We start from the raw sequence: 20,000 nt of genomic DNA on the forward strand, positions 1-20,000 counted from the left end.
AATGGGAGGACCATGGGGTAGATAGAGGGGAATAGACAGAGGGACTTTGGGGCAGTTAGGGAGGGTACCCAGGAGTAGATAGATGGCTTGGAGGCTGATAGGGAAGGATGCAGGAGTAGATAGAGCGGTACCCAGGGGTGGGTGGGGGGGAGGGGCACTTAGAGGAGTAGCCAACAGTAGTTAGGGGGCATGGGAGTAGATAGAGAGGACCTAGGGGTAGTTGGAGGGGATGTGGGGGAAGATAGGGGGGGCCCAGGGGTAGATATGGGGGCATGGGGACGATCAGGTGTACCCAGGAGTAGAGAGGGGTACCCAGGGGTAGATGGGGGAGTATGGGAATAGATGGAGGGACCTACAGACAGTGAGGGGGTACCCAGAGGTAGTTGGGGGGGGCATGGGGGAAGATAGGGGATAGTCAGGGGTAGTTAGGGAGCATGGGGGCAAGTGGGGAGGATGCAAAGGTAGAAAGGGTTACCCCAGGATAGATGAAGGCATGGAGACAGATAGGGAAGGATGAAGGGGTAGACAGAGGAGCATCCAGGGGTAGGCAGAGGGGCAGGGGGACAGATGGGGGAACCTAGGGGAGAAAGCAGGGCATGGAGAAGACCAGGTGTACCCAGGAGTAAGCAGATGGGGGGTGCCCAGGGGTAGATGGCAGGGGCATGGAAGAGCCTAGGGGAGGCCAGAAGATAGGGAGGGACCTGGAACAGATTGATGGGACCCAGAGGCAGATGGGGGGATCCCGAGGTAGAGAGGGCAGCATGGGGCAGATAGGGGGCTGGGCTAAGTGGGACAGGGGAAACAGGGTCAGTGGGGAAGGATAAACGAGGGGACCCAGGGGTGGATGTGGGTATGTAGAGGTGGGGGGGGATCAACGAATAGGGGGGACATGGGGCAGGTGGAAGAGGAGCTCAGGGACAGATTCTGTGGCAGATGGGAGAAAATGAGGGGCAGATGGCAGCGGGACCCAGGGCAGATCTGGGGGTGGATGGGAGAGACCTGGGGAGAAGGAGAGAAAGTGGAGCAGGGAGGTGGCCGAAGGGACATCACCTGGATTTGGAAGGGAAATCAGCCCAGTTCGGCTACAACGCAAGGCACATCCCTGACCGGGGGCACCAGAAGGTGCAGGGGTGAAGCAAATCCCCTCGGCCTGCCCTCGGGCACCACTGCCGCTTCTCTCCGCCTTAATTGTGCAATAATTAACGGGATGCAAATAATAATAAAGGATGCCTCAGCGCCAGCGGGGAGGAGTCCTTTGCTGAGGCTGCACCGCCCCGCAGCGGTCCCCGGCGCTCCCTGCACTGAGCAAAGCGCTGAGACATCCCCGGGGGGAGCGGAGGGGTCACGGTCCCGGGATGCGGCGCGGAGGGACGCGGTCAGTGGGCGCGGCGGGGCGGGCCGGGGTTGGACGCGGGGATCTTAGGGGTCTTTCCCAGCCTTGAACGAGTCTACACGGTGGGAAACGAGGGACGCGTTTGGGACGCGGTGAGCTCGTGGGCGATGACCCGGTGCGGTGGGACGTGGGTGGCAGGACGGGACGCTGCGGCGAGGCACGGCTCGTGGGTGGGACACCGCTGACATCGCTGGTCACAGCCTGACCTGGCGGGACACAGCGGATGGGTCACCACGGCCAGCAGGATGGGCCGAGCCCTGCCCCGTGCCGAGGCATCCTTCGTCCCCCCAGCACTGACGTGCACTGCCCGTGGGCTGCGGCCTGTGTTAAGGTCAGGACACTGGGTGCGTGCAGAAGCAATGGGGCAACAGGGGTGAAGAGGAGGAGGCTGGCGGCCCTGCCTGTGGCAGAGGGGTTGGAGCTTGATGATCCTTGCGGTCCCTTCCAACCCCAGCCATTCTACGATTCCGTGACCCAGAGCTTCCCCGTGGCACCGCATTACGGGACAACGGGCCCCAGCAGCTTGAGAACCACGCAGCCTCCAGGCAGCCAGCAGCTGCTGCTGAACTCGGGGTAAAGGTGAGAAACGACGCGGGTAGGAGAGAACCACCCCAACTCTGCCCAGCCCGCGATGGAGCAGAGCCGAGCACCGAGGGCCTCTCGGGAACGAGCTCCTGGGAGTCAGGGAAGTTTCCATGGAGACACGAGCTCAGCGCTTGGCTGCGGACACAGCAGCTCCACGGCAGCTCTCAGCAGCCGCATCCGCGCCCGCCGACCTTTCCTCCCCACACGTCACGCACAGAACGGGGCAGGCACCCGTGCTGCAAGAAGGGCACGAAGGAGGAGAACGAAAGGAAAGCACGAGCGGCTGGAACACGAGAGGCAGCGGGGAAAACTGCCTGCCCCTCCAGGCAGAGCTGCGGGGAACAGGAGGCAGCGGCCAGGCACGGGGTGGATCTTCATCCTGCACCCACCCCAGAGCACGGCGGGCAGGGGCCCTGAGCTCACAGGTTTAGATACACACCGAGAGGAACCGTGCCCAAGAGCACAGCCCAGGATGGGCGGCAATAAACGAACACCTGCACCTCCAACGTGGAGCCAAGGAGGAAAGCGGGGAAGGAAGCAGCAGGCCAGATTCCAAAGTTCTGTATTTTTCAAAATAAAGATCACACGTTGTTTAGAGACAATCTACACAAGAGTTACAAAAAATAGTCGCCCAGGCATAAGCATACACAGGTTTGTTAATTATACACATATGGTTACAAGTGTGCTTGCAAAAAAGTTCATTGGAAATATACACAAGGCTCTGTAAATGTACACCGTGTAGTGTTACAATTCTATATTCAAACAAGGAAAATTGACAGTATGTTACATTCACTTACAAGTAGACAAAATGCAAAATACAGTTCATCTTCTGTACAAAAAGGGAAGGTGATTCACACTTTACAAGGTGAAAAGGGGGGTTCTGATTGTAAGGAAAACCGGGGGGGTTCTGTACTTTTGCACTTTTTGTTTCTTACTGTCACAAAAGAAGCAAAACATTACTTTGTCAGAGTCAAAAAAACCACTATCCTGAACTGAATCATTTTGTATAACATTTAGAAAGGATCGCTACCGTCCAACTAGGTGACAAATAAAACCAAGCATCTTTTTCAACATGAACTAGGCTGTATAAAGAGAGAACATTTCCTTCCAAAGAAAAAAATTTACTTCTGGTTGAAATTACAATTTACAATATACAACACTATATGCTACGACCATAAAAGGTGTGAATATACACTGAAATGCACAGGTTTTGCTAATTTTTTTTTTTTTTTCTTACCAAAAAACGGGTTTATGTCGATTCAAACTTCTCCACATTTACATTACAGAGGTTTACAAATGTACAATTGTACAGTCAGAAGTATGTTCCACTACTAGGGTACATTATAGATACAGATCAGACATCAAAACAAGAAAATACTACAAATTTTTTTTTTTTTATATATGTAAAGTCTACACCAAGTATACACTATATATTTATAGAAGCAAGACCAAAAGCCGAGTTGGATTTTGTTTTCCTCATGCTAAAGAATCAAATGGCGTCTTCTCCATCTCAACAGCACGAACCGAGCAGGCGCTGAACGCGGACCCCCGCCCCAACCCCTGCCCCCCAGCCCCCCCCGGCTGGGCACGGCTTCCTCCCCGCCGAGCACCAGGCTACCTCCTTTAGCAGGTTATACTCGAAGTAAAACGAACGAACAAAAAAAAAAAAAGAAACAAAACAAAGCCATTAAAAAGTTTCAAAAACTTCATTCTTCTTAAACCGAAGCTTTTAGAGCGAGCTGATTTCTTTTTGTATTTATCAACAGCAATTCAAGGCGTCTTCCGCGCCGCTCAGCTAAAACCCAAACTTCTTGCTGACTTCTGAGTAAAAGGAGAGGAGCAGGTATTTGCAAAAGAGCTGCCTGCAAGGCAGCTGGGTTAAAAACGCTGCGTGTCTTCTTCTTCTTCAAACCAACCACCCTGAAGGTTTCCACATTGGGAATATAGATACAACAGTGAACAAAAATGTGGCCTCCCATGTACATTTGATACCTATGTACAAGTATTCTATACACCAGTAAAACAGCAGGGCAATCAGTTAATTAAAAAAAATAATTAGTACATGTTATGCGTAATAAAATTAAAGAAATTTACAAAGGCTTTTTTTCTCTTTTTTTTTTCTTCTTCTTCTTGTAGTAGTTTCGCAACCACGAAGCGCTCTCGGGCTGTAGCTTGGATCAGGGCTGGTTGCTGGTTGTGGATGCCGGGAGCCCCTGGGCAGCTCAGGCTCAGATGATGCCGTTGGGGGGCCCGCAGATGGGCCCCAGGTCCACGCCGTTCTTCATGTAGTACTTCTCCAGCTTGGCCAGGATGTGCTTGCCGTAGGTGTACTTGCGCAGGGTGGCGATGTGGGGCCGGATCTAGGAGATAAAAAAGAGAGTGAGGCTGAGGAGGGTGAACTACAGCCATCCACAGAGAGATGGGGGGAAGGGGGGGGGGGGGCTGGCCCTGCACACTGCTGTGCCCTGCTGCAGGAAGGGCACAGAATCACAGAACCCTTAGAGATGGAAGGGAGCTTGAAGGCCATCTAGTCCAGCTCCCCGCAATGCACAGGGATGTGCACGGCTCCATCAGGTTGCCCAGGGCCTGATCCAGCCTGGCCCTTGAAAGTCTCCAGGGTCGGGGCACCCACCACAGCTCAGTGCAACCTGTGCCAGTGCCTCTCCACCCTCACTGTAACAGACATCTTCCTTGTATCTAACCTAAATCCAGCCTCTTTGAGCTTGAAGCCATCTCCCCTTGTTCCATCACCACAGCCCCTGCTGAAGAGTCTGTCCCCTTCTCTCCTGTAGCTCCCTTTAGGTTCTGACAGGCCGCTCCCAGCTCTCCCCGCAGCCTTCTCCTCTCCAGGCTGCACAGCCCCAGCTCTCAGCTTGTCCTCATAGGAGAGGTGCTCCATCCCTGGGATCATTTTTGTGGCCCTCCTCTGGTCACACTCCAGCATCTCCATGTCTCTCCTGGACTGAGGACTCCACATCCGGATGCAGTGCTCCAGGTGAGGCCTCACAACACAGAGCAGAGGGCAGGATCACCTCCCTGACCTGCTGCCCATGCTGCTTTGGATGCAGCCCAGGATCCAGCTGGCTGCCATAGGCACCACAGGGGGCTGAAGGGCTGAGCAGCTCCAGCAGCACCGTGAGCCAGGCAGCCAGCACAGCCCTCCTCCTCCTTCCAGGCTGAACTGCTCAAGTGCTGCAAGCCTGAAAGGGCTCCCAGTATGAACTTCAGCTGCGTGTTTAAGAGATGCTGGGAAAGGCACGCAGCATTCCTGGGCTGAACAGCAGTTTCGTTTCTTTCTGAACCTAACACAATACTTTTTTTTTTTTTTTTTTAAGCAGAGATCTGTGGAAGCAAAACTCCATACTGCTTCAGAATAGAAGTCGCTTCCAACTCCACTGTAATTCCTGTAACTGGAGCAAAGCTGCCTTTAGTGGAAGAATACCCAAACAAGGGAAAGCACTGTCCCAGCTGTGCTAAGATCACCACGTTGCTAAAGCTCTCCTGGACAGTTTCAGAGGAACGAGACGTTACGAGCAATTCATTTTCTTACTATGCAAGAAATATCCCACACCGCCAGCAAGTTCCTGCAGCTACTCAGTCACAACAGACCTCTCACCCTGCAGTGGGAACAGGAGGAGGAAGCAGCCAGAACATGATGTACAGCACTCCCTTCTCCTCCCAGGACAGATACATCACTGTGACTTGCTTACGCCAGGGCTGACCAAAACTCCCATGGGAAACCCACCCCACGCTCACCCCCTAGCTGCTTAACTCACCTCCAAGAACCAGACTTGGGAAAACCTGATTTATGCCTCTGCCCTCCCCACGCTGCGGTCCCTGGAAGGTCTGACTGCTGCTCAGAGGTTAAGGCACAGGAAAGCTTCCCAGGTCCCACACTTCTTTGTTTATCTTCATTCCCAAAACATTTTAAAATGTAATTTAAACCATCGCTTCTGTCGGTTGCTGCGCTGTTTTTTTTCTTTTTTAAGTGCTGTTGTTAACAACAGCACAATACAAACTGCTTGTTTGCACTATGAGCAATTCTTACAATCAGACGTGCTCAGCTTTGCCAGGCTCTCATTCAGCTCGATAACGTTGCTGAGATCTTCACATCCAGCCACTCTTATTTAGTTGTCATCCTACTTCTATTTCTGACAGCCACACTGATAACCTAATTAGCATGCTCTTCAAAAGACTGCTCAACAAAAAGAACGTGTCAGTAGGGTGTTGTTTTTTTTTTTAAATACAAATCATCCATAGCTCATATAAAGATTAGCAAAGATACGGGTCATTTTGCTGCTGCTGGACTGCGTATTTCCATCTGTATACTTAATTCTTTTGGACTAATGCAGGTTAGGGTTTAAAGTAACTACTCTGAGTGACCCCTAAACCTCTGAATGAGTCTGCCTGAAGCTTAGTTTGTTTGCATGCACGCTGCTCACAGAGCAGGAAGATGAAGACATCGCCTGATGCTCAGAGCCTCCTGCCCACGGGGAGCAGGCGTACAAGGCTCTGACAGCAGGACTGGCAGCAGTGCTTCTTCAATTCCCAAATGCCTTCCTTTTTGACCAACGTGAAGTCCTTGCAGCATAATGCAAATCCATGGAAGTCTCTCATCAAAAAAACATACTTAAAATCGACAAACGCAGCGTTTGATTAATGTGTCCAGGCCCAGAAGCTGCAAGAACACCACGGTGCAGACAGCCTGACTTTCGTGATCAGGCTGGAAAGCAGGGACGTGAGGTGGCAGGCGGTGCTGGGCAGTGCTCAGAAATGCAGCCAGCAGCTCTGCCCTAGAGCTGAAGGTCTGGCTCAGCTCTGCTGAGTACGTAAAGCTTCTCTCATTAGCAAGCACTGTTCTCAGAGAGGGCAAGTGTGTCATCATTGCCAGACCTCCTGAAGGCACCTTGCCAAGCACCAAACTGGTGGCACTGCTACAGCAGAAACAAGTCTTCACTTTTTTTTTTTTTTAAATATATCAGCATTCGCTACGTCATGAATGCAGAACTGGGTTACTGGGTCAGAAGAGACTGCCTGAAGCAACCAGCTGGTTTGAAGTCCAACAGCATCTCACTGTTTCCTATTTTCATATTCCAACTAGTACTTCCCTGCAACTCTGAAACACCCAGTTGCCAGGAAATGCTGAAGGCGAAAGCCATTATCAGACTCCTTTTCCCTCTGCAGCCAGTGTGGCCGTGCCACTTCTCAAAACACAGGATCCTTATCCATCGACAGCAGCTGCTCACCTTGTGCATGACAATCTTCCGCTGAGCTGGTTCTGCCACATCGATCATCTTCTGTACCACGTAGTTGGCATACTGATCCTTCATCATGGTGTATAAGGCACTGTGAGGGCCATCATTCATAGTGCACACCTCATCGATCAGCATGGCGCGCTCCGTGCGGGAGGCGTGGGTCACGCATTTCTCCACAACGTTGCTGTAACAATCAAAAAAAGGACAATGGGTGAGCACACAAGCACCCCACTGGGCTTTTCGTTTTCTAACAAGTGCAAGTCTTTTGGGACAGACATAGGTGCCGGTGCAGAAATTCAATAATGAGACACGAGCAGTCCCAGACGATTCTGGGATCCGAGTGGAAATCTGGGTAGAAGACCATTTCAGGTTTTATTTCATCCAAATTTATTTGCACGTCTCTACAGCGACACTGTATTTGAGATCAGTGCCTGTTCTCACAGCGTACCCTGGAGAAGCAGATGAGTTGCTCTTTGTTTGGATTTCTCAGTAGTGGAGCTCAGTGGGAATGGAGGTCCAAGGTTATAACAACAGAGAAATACAATCTGGAATGAAAGACCTGAGCAAAGGCAAAGAACTTCCAGAATTCCTGAATATATTAAATAAGTAGTCTCTGTTCTCTGAAGAGCAAAGTTCGATATATAGTTAGGGAGGGAGAGTTCTGCTAGTCATTCTCTGCATCCCTGCCTGAATCACAACATCACCAAGTGATCTGCTGCAACTAGAGCTCAGCTCAGGGGACAGCACACACTAATTAGCAGGGAGGAAAATGCTGAAATAACAGCGTTCAGACCACGCTCTTCTAATTCTTGTTAATGTTATACTTCCCTTGTGTTCATAAGCAGTAATGCACCATTTTACCCATCACAAAGAGAGGAGTATATTAAGCTAGAAACACACACAGCAGCACTTCACAAGTGTGGGAAGCGTTCCTCAGTTTTAACATCCCCTAAGGTACCTGAGTTTTGCCTCTACCCATGTTCTAGCTCTGCTGCAGCTGGACTAACAACCTCAGACTGCTTCAGCTTCCCTAAGAGGCATGTACACATTACTGGAGATACATTATGCATGTATCTCAGAAAGGACCACAAGGCCTTTGCGTATGAGGATCAGAGTCCTCCGCGAACAGTGGGATGCAAAGAACCATTGCTACACTGATTTCACCAGTTCCCTTGTGGCTTTACACAGCATCCCAGAGATGGCAAAACTCTTGTAATGTTTTATTCTCCGAGGGATAGTGACCACAAAGAAAAGCCACAAACAACACACATACTCTTGCTCAGGTTCAGGAGCCTGGATTAGAATTACTCTCACATTGTCTTTCACGACAAGCAAAATCTGCCTTGCCAGTCACTCCGTCCAGTTTTTGAGCAGCTATAAATAGCATTCTGCCGTTCAACAAGAAGTTATTTCTCATCTCCTTTCACCTTCCTGCACCCCAGTCTCAACTCTTTTGCAACTCTACCATGCGCCCAAGCTCTCACTGGGTGTGAAGACTTTAAGAAACAAATTCATACCTAGCAAATTTATGTTGACTCAAGACGAGCACGTTGCCTCTTATTTCTGCTACGATCTTGCTCTTGTCCTCAGGCCGACCATGTTCTAGTACATGCTGGATAACATAGTTCCCATACTGATCCTGTTTGAGAGACAGAAGCGTGTGAAGATCTGGACAGGAGCCACTAATATCAATCTAGTTCCCAATGTGCATTAATTCTTACAAACTCTGACTGAACACTAATTAAAAGATCTACCGTTTAAATCACGCAAATGCTTTCCACTTCTACAAAAACATGCACCCCAGAGTTCCACCAGAAGGTAAAACACCACAGCTTCGTACCAACTGTAAAACTCTGAACAACTTATTTGAACATGAAATGTCAATATTTTGCTCATTTACTGCTTTCTGTAGGTTCCAGAGTATCAGAACACAAGTACTGGAGGTTGATGGCAGGGTTCTAGCTACAGAAGACTATTCTTATGTATGTTCATATTCTAAATGCACCCATGTTCAGACCACAAGATGGGTATTTTTTCCACTCTGCAGTACCAGAGGCATGCCTTGATGCCTCACCTCCAGGCCCAACCTCTTCCCACTCCCAATGTGCTAAATATGAACATACAGGACAGGATTCATTTCATGTTACATCCACTGTGTCTCAGTGCACAAATCCTAGAAAAAAAAAGCTCTGAGAAGGACTGCAAGAAGGAAAGGCTGGCAAGAATGGGAACCAACACATCTTAGAAACAACTGTTCAGCACTTTCTTTTCCTACAAGTAAGTAGCCCTTTGCATCAACTCCTTTCAGATCATTAGGACACATTCCCACTCAATTTTCCTTTTGAAAAGGATCCAAATCCAACACTGATACTTGCTGCACATTTGCACACAACCAAAACAATTAGTGATGATACTCTCCCTGCCTGTCATGTTCCTTTCCATTCCTCCCCAGGATTGGAACACCTAACGCTCACACAGCCCCAGCAACACTCAGCTGCAATCCCAAATACGCTGCTAGCTTTCCTAATACAAAACAGTAACTTAAGAACACCTCACAGCACCCAATGCCCCTCCCCACACTGACCTGCACAAGCTGCTCGGTGTGCTGGTGAAGTTCCTCCAGGATGGGAAGAGTCTGCTCAGGAAGACAGTGCTCGAGGATCCTCTGAATCACACGACAGCCATATGGATGTGTAGACAACGCAAAAACCTGCGCTCAACAAAAACAGACAGGCACAGGCAGCAACACATCTGTTAGTCTTGGTGAACCCCAGAAACCTTTCGGAGTTAAGTGAACACATGGTGGTTTTCCCAGACATGGGAGGTAATGCCAGCTCCAGAACTCTCCTTGCAGCACTGCAGCTCGAGATGGTGCAAACATCTGCTTCCTCACTGTCACAGGGAGACAGCAGGCACGCCACGTCCCTACCTGTGCTTCACCTTCTCCATTTATGAACAGGAAACAAATGGTAAAAGTGCCTTGATTAATATAAAGAACACCTGGATGGGCAAGCATTATTGGAAGCTGCGTTAAAAGTTTCAGAAGAATAAATCCAGCTTACTGTTTACCAGTTGCACAATTAAAGCTATGTAAGAAATAGCATGAAGCAGAAAGGTTAAAAATACTCAAAGGATTTTCCTCGACTATCTGAATTTGTTTAAAAGCCTCAACTGTGCTTAGCAGAACCGACAACAAGAAACCTTCTTCCTCATTTCTAAAGGATTATAAGAACTGTTGCTAAGAACACGACACCTATTTGTTTTATTACTGCTGTGTAGTTTTCTGTCTAAAGCACAAAGTCCTATTTGCTGGCTTAAAATTAACAGCAGCAGCAAATCCACCCATTGATGTCAAGCAGACAGACTACAAAATTTTAATAACTGTTTTCAGTAAAGTGTGCAGGAAAACAGACTTTCGAATGCAATGAACCACAGAAGAAAGAAATATTGAAGTAGTAAGTTTAAGCTTGCATATGAAAGTTCAGTTGAAACTGGGACAGCTGGCCAAAGAAATTTCACTGCCGTCCACCAAGTTCCCAGATGTATTTCTGCCTTGCCTAACTCCCTGAGGGAAGGTCCAAAGCTAAATGTGAACCAGCAGATTTGCTGAGCAAGTTCCCAGCTAGAATCCTGCTTGTTTTGACACAGCCAAGCAAGTCAACACTTCTGCAGATGTTCCAAGAGCAGACAAGCTAATAAAGTCTGGTTCCTGCTATTATAACCCCAGGCTATCCTCACATCCCTGTGGCAAAACCCTCAATACTTCAAAGTCACTCTCCAAAGCCAATTAAGCTGAAGCTGGAAACACCCAGAACAGCACTTTTGTAATGGAAGGCAAGCCAACTACAGCCAGAACAAAGGCAGCTACACAATTCAAATCCAGAACTACTGGGATAATGAAGCACAAGTAACTACGTTTTGTGAGATGAAACTCACGTTTTGCCCCTGATCTCAGACTATAAGCCAGAATCTCAGAAGCAGACTATAAGCCATCCTCACAGAGAGGATCATAATGAAGATTTACTATACTCATCAGAAAACTCCGCTCACCACCTTTACTACGAAGATAAATTAGTAACAGATTTGCTTTCCTCCCATCACTCAAAAACATTAAATGCTGCAGGAAAACAGATGTTTACAAGGCTGCTTTACTGTGATATACCTGAAAATGACAACAGAGGCTGAAGAATTCCTAGAATTCCTCATGTTGTAGGCTCGCTCACCTTTCAGCTAATACTTGCTAAACGTTTAGTCCCTAAAGATGCGAGTGGGTTACAGTCATCATTGCGCTGTGCAAAGCAGCTGGTAAGAATGCAAAGAATGAGAGTCGGTATCTTGGTGTCAAGGACTTACCTGTCCCTTAAATGCATCAATGATAAACTGCAGGGACTGAGGCTGCACGCACTCAATACACTTCTGCACCACATGATTACCGTTCTGGTCTTTCACGCACTTCAGGACGTGGCCATCCAACTCCCGTACCATCTCGTTCTATTAGGGGGAGAGAGAGAAACAGAAAGCACCACCAGGATTCATGGCTGACAAAGGTTTTGCTGCTAAGCATTGTAGAAGAAGATGGAAGGCGTGGAGGATGCACCGATGTACTTCAGGAATCTCAGGGAAGTTTTCTAGTGGCTAAGGGCTGAGATGGAACCTGCTACAACACAGAAGCCACCTACAACAATACTATTATGAAATGAAGGTGGAACACTCTTCATTCCACATGGGTGTCCTCCTAAACCTAAGTGTGCACACTGAAGATTATTTTTCCCCCCCAGTATTTAACTTTGCAATGCACTTATTATTCCCTCCCCTTGAAAAGAAATGTAAGATGTCCAGACTTCAAAAATTTCTAGGTATCAGCTTCACACATCATTGGGATAAAAACCTGAGAGCATTTCACAAATGCAAGCTAGTATTATACTCTAATTAAGGAAATCAAGCAGGCAAGTTTTCGATATGACTAACATAACCCACGCAGGCTGAAAGCTGTGTATGGAAAATGGCGAGCCATTTTTCAGGAATTCAACAGTTAGACACAAACAGACAATTTACCTTTGCAACTGATACAAAACCAGGCATTTCAGGAGCAGAGAGTGCTCACAAACAGCATTCCAGAAGACATGAGGGAATCCCTGGACCAGCAGTGCTCGTTTGTGCTGCCCCCCACCACTCTGCTGGCACAGAGCCACGATGAGATGGTGCTGAAGTGAACCTGGGCTCGACCCAAAGGGAACACACACTTCTAAATTCTATTTCAGTGTTGTTTTTTTTCTTTTGTTCGTGGTGGTGTGTTTTTTTTTCTCCCCCCTAACTTAATAACCTACATCAAGACTCACAGATAATGATTCCTGACACCTTTAGTAGCTAGCTTGCAGAGCATATTTTTCATCTTAATTCACTGTTAATAAAATCCTACTGGAATTGATTTATTAATGAGCTTTGAGTAGATTTTAGGCTATTAGCAGCTCTTCTCCCAACACTGGGCCTGGCTTGATGAGAATTAAGGGCTCCTCACGCACCTGACTCTGTGGGGAAGCAGGGTATTGACCCACATATCAGAGCAGCAATATCCCAGCAAATATTCCAAAGTAAAACTTTGGCACTGCTTTCTTCAAGGGATTTTAAAGTGTCTTCTCATTCACTAATGTTCATAACTCTGCCACCAGCCAGCCTACACCATCTGACCACAGGGAATTAACAGAGAACCAATGCCACTAGCTGTTCAGTGAAACAAGGAGATGACAATGAGACCCAAGAACAGTATCACATACTTACTTATCATGCACAAGAAACATAACAGATGTACCATAAACCAAACCAAAAGAACACCATCCACAAACAAAACCAAGAGTCACAGAAGATTGCAGTTCATGTCACCAAACAGCAAGAAACGTTCAACATCAAGAAGAAAGTTAAAGTTGAAACTTACAATTACCTGCTGGTCTGGGGGAATAAACTCAAGGGCCTTCTGGATCACCCTACATCCGTACATCTGCAAAGCCAGGGACAGAACATGCCCACGGATACGTTCTGCCAAGGCTAACTTTTGCTCCAGGCTGCCAAACTGGAAAGATTAAAACCCATCAGCACAAGCACAAAACCCTCATGTGGTCAAGCAGCAGAGCAACCCTCCCATTCTGTCATGCCAAAGTGTTAAACAAGAAACATCATACTTACTGAAAAAAAAAATAACAGCCACACCTCAGTGGGTCTGAACAGGCACAAGTGAGATGTTTGTTCTGTCTCTGACGTGCCTGACACATTTCAAACAAATTCCAGAGAGATGTGCCACTTTGCTAATGCAGTAACCCTTGAGAGGGTTGCTATAAAATTACTGGACTAGAAAACAAACTAAAAATCACCAAGGCTGAGTGCAGAAGGTACAGACCAGTTTCAAGGAGGACAGAGAGGCACCTGCTCCCTCTCCTTGCATGAAACACATGCTTTTCTTCAATGGATGTTGTCTGTTGTGTTTTTAAACACAAGCGCTTTCCAACGTTTGTATTATTTCTAAGTATATGAGAACTGACAGCTCAGTGCAGCATCCGTGGAGACAAAACTAATATTTCTTGGATCTTAATCTCCTCAATACGTTATTTATTCCTCCATACTTTTCATGTCAAAAGGTGAGATTTATTCTTAAGAAGAGCTTCTTAGTCCCACATTACAGTCATCCCAACAGGAATGATGCAGCAGCGCGTGGGGATGAAATGACATCAGTGTTGCCAGATACCCAACCTCAGCCAAATGGCATGGCTTCTAAGAACTCATCCTATGCCTCAGGACAGCAGGCATCTGAGCAAGAGTTGTGAAGAGGGGAATGAAGACTTACTTCAAAGAACTTCTGGATAACGTAATTTCCAAATACATCCACCATCAACTGATAAGCTGCCTGCAGGATCTCGTTGAACACGAGCTGACGCTCTGCTGGGGTAGCACGCTCCAGTTTCAGTTGAATAAACCTGAAAAATAAGGCTGCTATGATGCCACTGGCAAATGCGTCCTCAGAGCATTTGTTAATACAAATCCATTCATAACCTTCACACACTGAGCTTTTACAAAACACAGGTCTTTAAAACACAAGTGCCCTACATCACAGCAATCAGAAACCTTGAGTGGTGGCACTCACAACGTCTATGCCTATGTGCCATTATCTATATCCCAAAGACTCAAGCCAAGCAGATCTCAACAGAGAAATACAGCAAGGTCTCACATCCAGGCAGCTCCTTCAAATGAGTTCAGCTGTGCCAGTGGGACTAGCAAGCAAACTCCTCTTTGGAGAGGGACACCGTGCTGTAAGAACTTGACTCTATAAAGGAGGGTCAGAATGTTACACTACCCGGCTTAACGTCTTCTCACACCTGCTTTTCCTCTTCACACCTCCCTCTCCTTTACTTCAGGATGCAATGCAAACTGCAAACTATGTCAAATTCAAGAGCAGCTGTCTCAAAAGCTCCCCACAGCGCGAGCTTTCAAATCCCACCTGGATCCGTGCTGGTCCTGGGAGAACTCCATGATGTGGCCAGCAATCTCCCTCAGCTGTAAATTGGGGTACCGGTTATTGCGAAAATCTTCAAGCAGCCTGCTCCGGCCGGAGGGCATCACATCAGACATGCCATAGCGCAGGCGAGACGAAGGGAACAGCGTGCTGCTGGGGCTGAAGAGGCTGGAGGCACTGCTTGCACTGCGGTACTTGGCTTCAGCTCCAGGAGCAGCAGAGATGTAACGGCCGCTCCCATTTGTGAGCCCTCCTGCAAGTCATAAAAAAAGAAAGGGTTTCAAAAGATGGAAATGAATTCCTTGGCCATTTCGTTTCGAAAGGATGCACAACCTTTGCACGATGTTTTACTTCTAATTACTCCTTTTCCACTAAGATGGATTTACGGCACGGTTCGACGAGGGAACGATTCTCAACCATGCTAAATGAACTGCCCCCAAAATAATTTGGGTGGGAACACATTCAAACAGCTCCTTAGCATGGCACCCATGTGTTAGGTTAGCACGAACTGAAGAGTTCAGCAAAGAACAGGCTGTAACAGATTCTGCTCCTCGCTGCGTTGCCATTGTCTAAACCAGGCACGTCAATCCCACTGCTTGCATTTTTTTTGCTAGCTTTGGATTTCAAATTACTTTACTTTGTTCCTCACCTTCATTTTTTCCTGACCTACTCTACTGCTGATCCAACCCCACCTGAACGGAAACGTAGCAGGAGGAGGGACAGAATTAAAGCAAAATTAAGACAGCAAAAAGGCAGCAAGAAGCAGGGAGAAAAATGTCAGAGATTACAAAACAAATCACTATTCAATACAGATAAACACCAATACGTTAAAAGAATCCTTTCAAATGCTTTCATGTACGTACTATAGATTCTCATTCATACTACGAAATCACTTTGTTACCCAGTAATAGATATGGGAAGTATCAGTCTACAGGAAACTGCAGGTGTTGACAGCAACCAGCTCAAAGCTGGAAATGCCATTTTCTTGCCTGTACTTTTCGCACTGCGCTTCAGCAGCACAGCAGAGGACTCTTTCTTGCAGGGCTCGGGATCCCTCTGCTGGTCAAAGGCTGCAAATTACTCGAGTGTGTGATTTCCTCTGAGTGGGCCAGAGCTCTCTTAAGAAGAATATTCCTATTGCATGGGAACCTGCCACCTTGATGGCCAACGGGAGGCAGCAAGGGAAACCACCTGAAAAAACCAGCAAGTGATCTCTGCAAAGGAGATGGAAGACCTTCAAAGGCAAAGGTCTGTAGGTCTGTCTGCAAAGAGAGCAGACTTTCTCCTAGCAGCCATGCAAATGACAGGGTCCAAAATTAAAAAAAAAAATCAATTAATAAAAAAAAAAGAACAGAGTGAACCACACTCCCTGCCAGCAATGCCTCAAGGAAGCTTCCACACAGGAAATGCTACATGAGAATTAAGTATCTGATAACAGACCAATTAAGTTTCCCCATCTCTGAGCTGGGCAAGCATGTTCTGACTTCTCCCCACCTGCTGCCAAACCTCTGCTTTCTCAGGAGGAAAGCAACTCAAGAACTTCCTGTTCCCATCATCTCTTTCTTGTGCTGCTTTGCCAGTGGCGTGGCCAGCATTTTCTCTACCTGCCTTCTTAATTAAGAGCTCCAACAAATGACTAAGTGATATTCCTTACTGCTGGAAGGACCAGGACACGCAAAGGGAATATGAAATCAATTGCTTCTAAGGTAAAGGAAACCAAATTAATGAGCAATGGCGTACTGAGAGTCTCCACTGCACTCCAAGCACTCAGTTACCCTTTGTTTTTCCAAAGCCTGGAGCAGGTAAGAGCCAAGACACAATGTACTGAAATGAAAAGCTGTTTCCTGATCTGCTACAAATGGCTGTAAAAGGAAAGAGCTGACCACTCGTGCTGTTACCACCTATGTCTTGTCTCGCAGTTTGGAGGGAAAGTCTCATTTGTACAGGCAGCCTTCTCTACCAGAGGTCTGCAAAGCAAAACCTTCTGATCATTCTGCATAGTCTAACTAAAACCATATGTTTTCCTATGGGTCTCCCTTCTGGTAGAGATGCTGACTGAAGGTCTCTCCATACGGTTCAATATCACACTGGGAATTAGAGACTGTGCAGGGACAGGTTTCCTAATAACACAAGTGCTTCTGAACCCCCATCTTCCAAACTCCTGAGCATCTCAAGCTCCTGTATGCCAACAGGTGACTGGAAGTACAAGATGGGTAAAGGAGACTTCACTGCTACCGTACCAGAATGGAACGGCTCCCTGTTCAAGGCCCGCATGCAGAGAGGGGAAGAAGCACTGATGAAGCTTGTGGGAACACCAAGGTGGAACAGAGTAACAGAAGTCCCAGAGAACAAACATGCCTCCTGCAAGAGCTACTGGGTAGCAACCAGCCCACAGCAACCCAGGGACTGGGCCTCGATCCTTAAGGTTCCTTCCCACCCAAGCCATTGTGTGATTCTACAAAGATGCTGGCACTGACAGATTCCTGCATCCTCAGCCAGAACAAGCTTCAAGGGAAGGTCTGCAAGCTGTCTGCAGCCATCAGGCCGTGCCAGCACCTGGCTGCCCACATGAAGCACTCTGACAGCAAAGCAGGGCAGCATACAGCACACGGAGCTGTAGAGAAGAAACAGGTGTGGCACAGCTCTGGTTCTAAACAGACCGACAGAGGAAGACTGTATTTTCACTGTATAAACCTACAGGGCTTTCAGCTCAGCTGCACACACTTGCACGTGTTGCATACAGCTTTGAGCTTAAAGCACATATTTAGCTCAGCTTTCCTCTCTCAGCAGCTCTCCTCTTAAGGACTGGTTGCACGCTTATTTCAGGTACTTGCGACTGCCCAGATATTTCACAAGGTCGCTTTCTAACACCAGGGAAAAAAAAAAAAAGTAATGTGACAAATACCATTTTTCACAGCCACGAGCTCTCAGAAAGCCACAAGAGCAGGAGCTGAATCTTTACGACAAGCCCAGCCAACGACCAACCCTCATCCCTGCAACGTGACAAAGCCCAACCCTCCAGGCACACCGCATTTAACCGTACCTCTCCTGACTGCAAATGGGGTTCAGCACCAACTTCTTATGTCATCCTGCAACCCCGAAATCCAACTACACGAAGCAGCTCCTCCACACCACACAGTGATGGGACTTGGCTCTCAACCTGGCTGCTCTAATTTCCCTTTTGGCAAACACCACGTTTGAGCGTTCCCATCTGTCCTTTCACTTTTACGTATTAAGGAAACTCTCCTCAGCCTCTTTATCACAAAAAAAATTTTTGATACCATTCCAGAACAGAACAGGAGTCTGCGTCAAGCTTCTTACAATGCCTGTGATGTTTTCACAGCATTCCAACTTACAGCGTGAACGCAGCCACCATCTCTTTGAGTTATGACATGCCTTACACCACGGGTGAAAGACAGAACTATAAAATGACCCTTTACAGATTTCAAGGTAAAAACCACACGCAGCTACGAGACTTCCCCTGCAGTAAGCACCAAGCATGAAGTCAGCCACAGAGGGCTGAAAGCTGCTGCAAGGAAAGGAGCATTCTGTCAGAATGGGAAGACCCACACTAACTGCTCTGGGGCACGGTCCACTTATGGAAATGGCAGCTCTCCTTTCTTCCCAGTGTTTGTTCTTGGAACAGACTAACCTTTCTCTGATCCAGTTTTTAAGATTCATTCTTTTGTTTGCCTGCAGGGGCAACAGGCTTTTCCTAGAGCCAGAATTTGACTCCAGTTAGTCTTCAGCACTAATTTATTGAAGCTATTCAACTGTCAGCTTAAGGACTATACAGACGCATAAATAAAGCTAAAACCCTTTCCAATTCTATTAAAGCTCTGAACAAGAGGAGATGGTAAATCTAAGGTTGATCTCAAAAACCCCAATTATTACTATTTCATGCTAACCTCTAGCCAGAATCAGCATTTATCACACACACATTCAGAAAACAAATATACTATCTGATGAGTAATAGTGTGTGCACGCATGTAGAAAGAGTTCTGGGAAACAAAAGTTGCATTAAATCCAGACAGACACTTGACAGAACCAAAACAAAGTAATATTCTGAACAAACACTAAATTATTTGGTGCAGATGCAAAGAGAAACCCATCTTGTTTGTTTATGAGGCCTGGGAATGAACGCCTCAGGAAGTTCAGATCAGCACTGCTTTATTATTTAATACGTGTTTTATTTTGAAGACTTACTTTATTGCATGTAACAGTTCCGGACCAACTAAAAGATGTATCTTGCATGAAGCAATGTATTTAACCACAATTAAGAAAGCCACGTGCTAACGTGCTTTTGATAATGTTACACTGATGGGAATTTTCCAAAAGCAAAAACAAAATCCTCAGCTAGAAGTATTGCTCCAGAGAACACTACATATTTTGGTTAAGAGAAGAAGCCTTATTCTAAGTTAATTAACTTATTACTGAAAACTGAACGGATACTTTGAAACACCTGACAAGCTTATGGATCGGTCCCTACGCATCTATTCAGCTCAAGGATAACAAACAATTCGTGCTCAGTCTGTGTGAGAAAATTGTTTTTAAAACACCTGGAAACGCCATCCAAGTTAATGCTAATTTAGAGATGAGGAAGTCAGGGAGCAAGACATATCCCTTCCTGTTTGACGGCTCAAATACTGAGAGAGGCACCAACACAATGTAGGTGCTGCTAGTTCTGCTTCAGCACTTCATCAGCTCCTGCAAAAGCAGGGAAACCTGTGGCAGGAATAAGAGCAGCAAGCAGAGCACACACACCTCACCCACACAGCAGCGCAGGTGCTGGCATCTCTGCACTAAGGGAGAGCAGAGCAGCAGTAACCTTGGACAGTGGCACTGTGGCTCTTACCCAGGTTTAGACTGGAAGAAGATCCATGTGAAGATAAGGAAGGTGGTGGAGTCTGAGAGTGGCCAGGTCCTTGGCTGGGCAGAGGCATACCCACAGGTCCAGGAGAAGAGGAAAACCCGAGGCCATTGTAAAAACTGTGTCCTATAGGTGTCAAACTGCTGGATGTCCTCTTGTACAGGTCACTGCTCCCTGTCAGGGAATCTCGGCGAGAGCCACTGCCGGTGTTGGAGTTAGCAACTGAAAGAGGATGAGATCAGAGGTGAGTGAGGACAACAAACTGCCTGACAACACGAAACGTGAAGATGCCTGCAGAAATGCCAAAAATATAACAGCACCTATAAGCAACACCACTGCACCAGGGCGTTGCTTTCTCAAGGGTGGTGCATGTGCCCAAACAAAATGCAAGTAATT

The 20,000-nt window shown here is 47.2% G+C and overlaps 1 protein-coding gene across 9 annotated transcripts in view; it reads right to left on the reverse strand.

Moving 5' to 3' along the window:
- The window catches only part of PUM1 (pumilio RNA binding family member 1), a 68,316-nt gene continuing 50,839 nt past the window's right edge, over positions 2,524-20,000 (reverse strand). For 5 of the 9 annotated variants that reach the window (XM_021375202.1, XM_021375195.1, XM_021375199.1 and 2 more), the window contains 9 exons: positions 19,590-19,826; positions 14,720-14,987; positions 14,069-14,198; positions 13,166-13,300; positions 11,587-11,724; positions 9,818-9,943; positions 8,751-8,872; positions 7,225-7,417; positions 4,207-4,338 (listed from right to left, as the gene is read on the reverse strand). In XM_021375202.1, coding sequence (XP_021230877.1) covers positions 4,207-4,338; positions 7,225-7,417; positions 8,751-8,872; positions 9,818-9,943; positions 11,587-11,724; positions 13,166-13,300; positions 14,069-14,198; positions 14,720-14,987; positions 19,590-19,826 — 1,481 coding nt within the window. Of the gene's footprint in view, positions 4,339-7,224; positions 7,418-8,750; positions 8,873-9,817; positions 9,944-11,586; positions 11,725-13,165; positions 13,301-14,068; positions 14,199-14,719; positions 14,988-19,589; positions 19,827-20,000 lie in introns of all 9 variants that reach the window. The other 4 variants (XM_021375203.1, XM_021375196.1, XM_021375194.1 and 1 more) reach the window with 3 other exon arrangements.

The sequence above is a fragment of the Numida meleagris genome, chromosome 22, assembly GCF_002078875.1.
Source record: "Numida meleagris isolate 19003 breed g44 Domestic line chromosome 22, NumMel1.0, whole genome shotgun sequence".
NCBI classification, from domain to species: Eukaryota; Metazoa; Chordata; class Aves; order Galliformes; family Numididae; genus Numida; species Numida meleagris.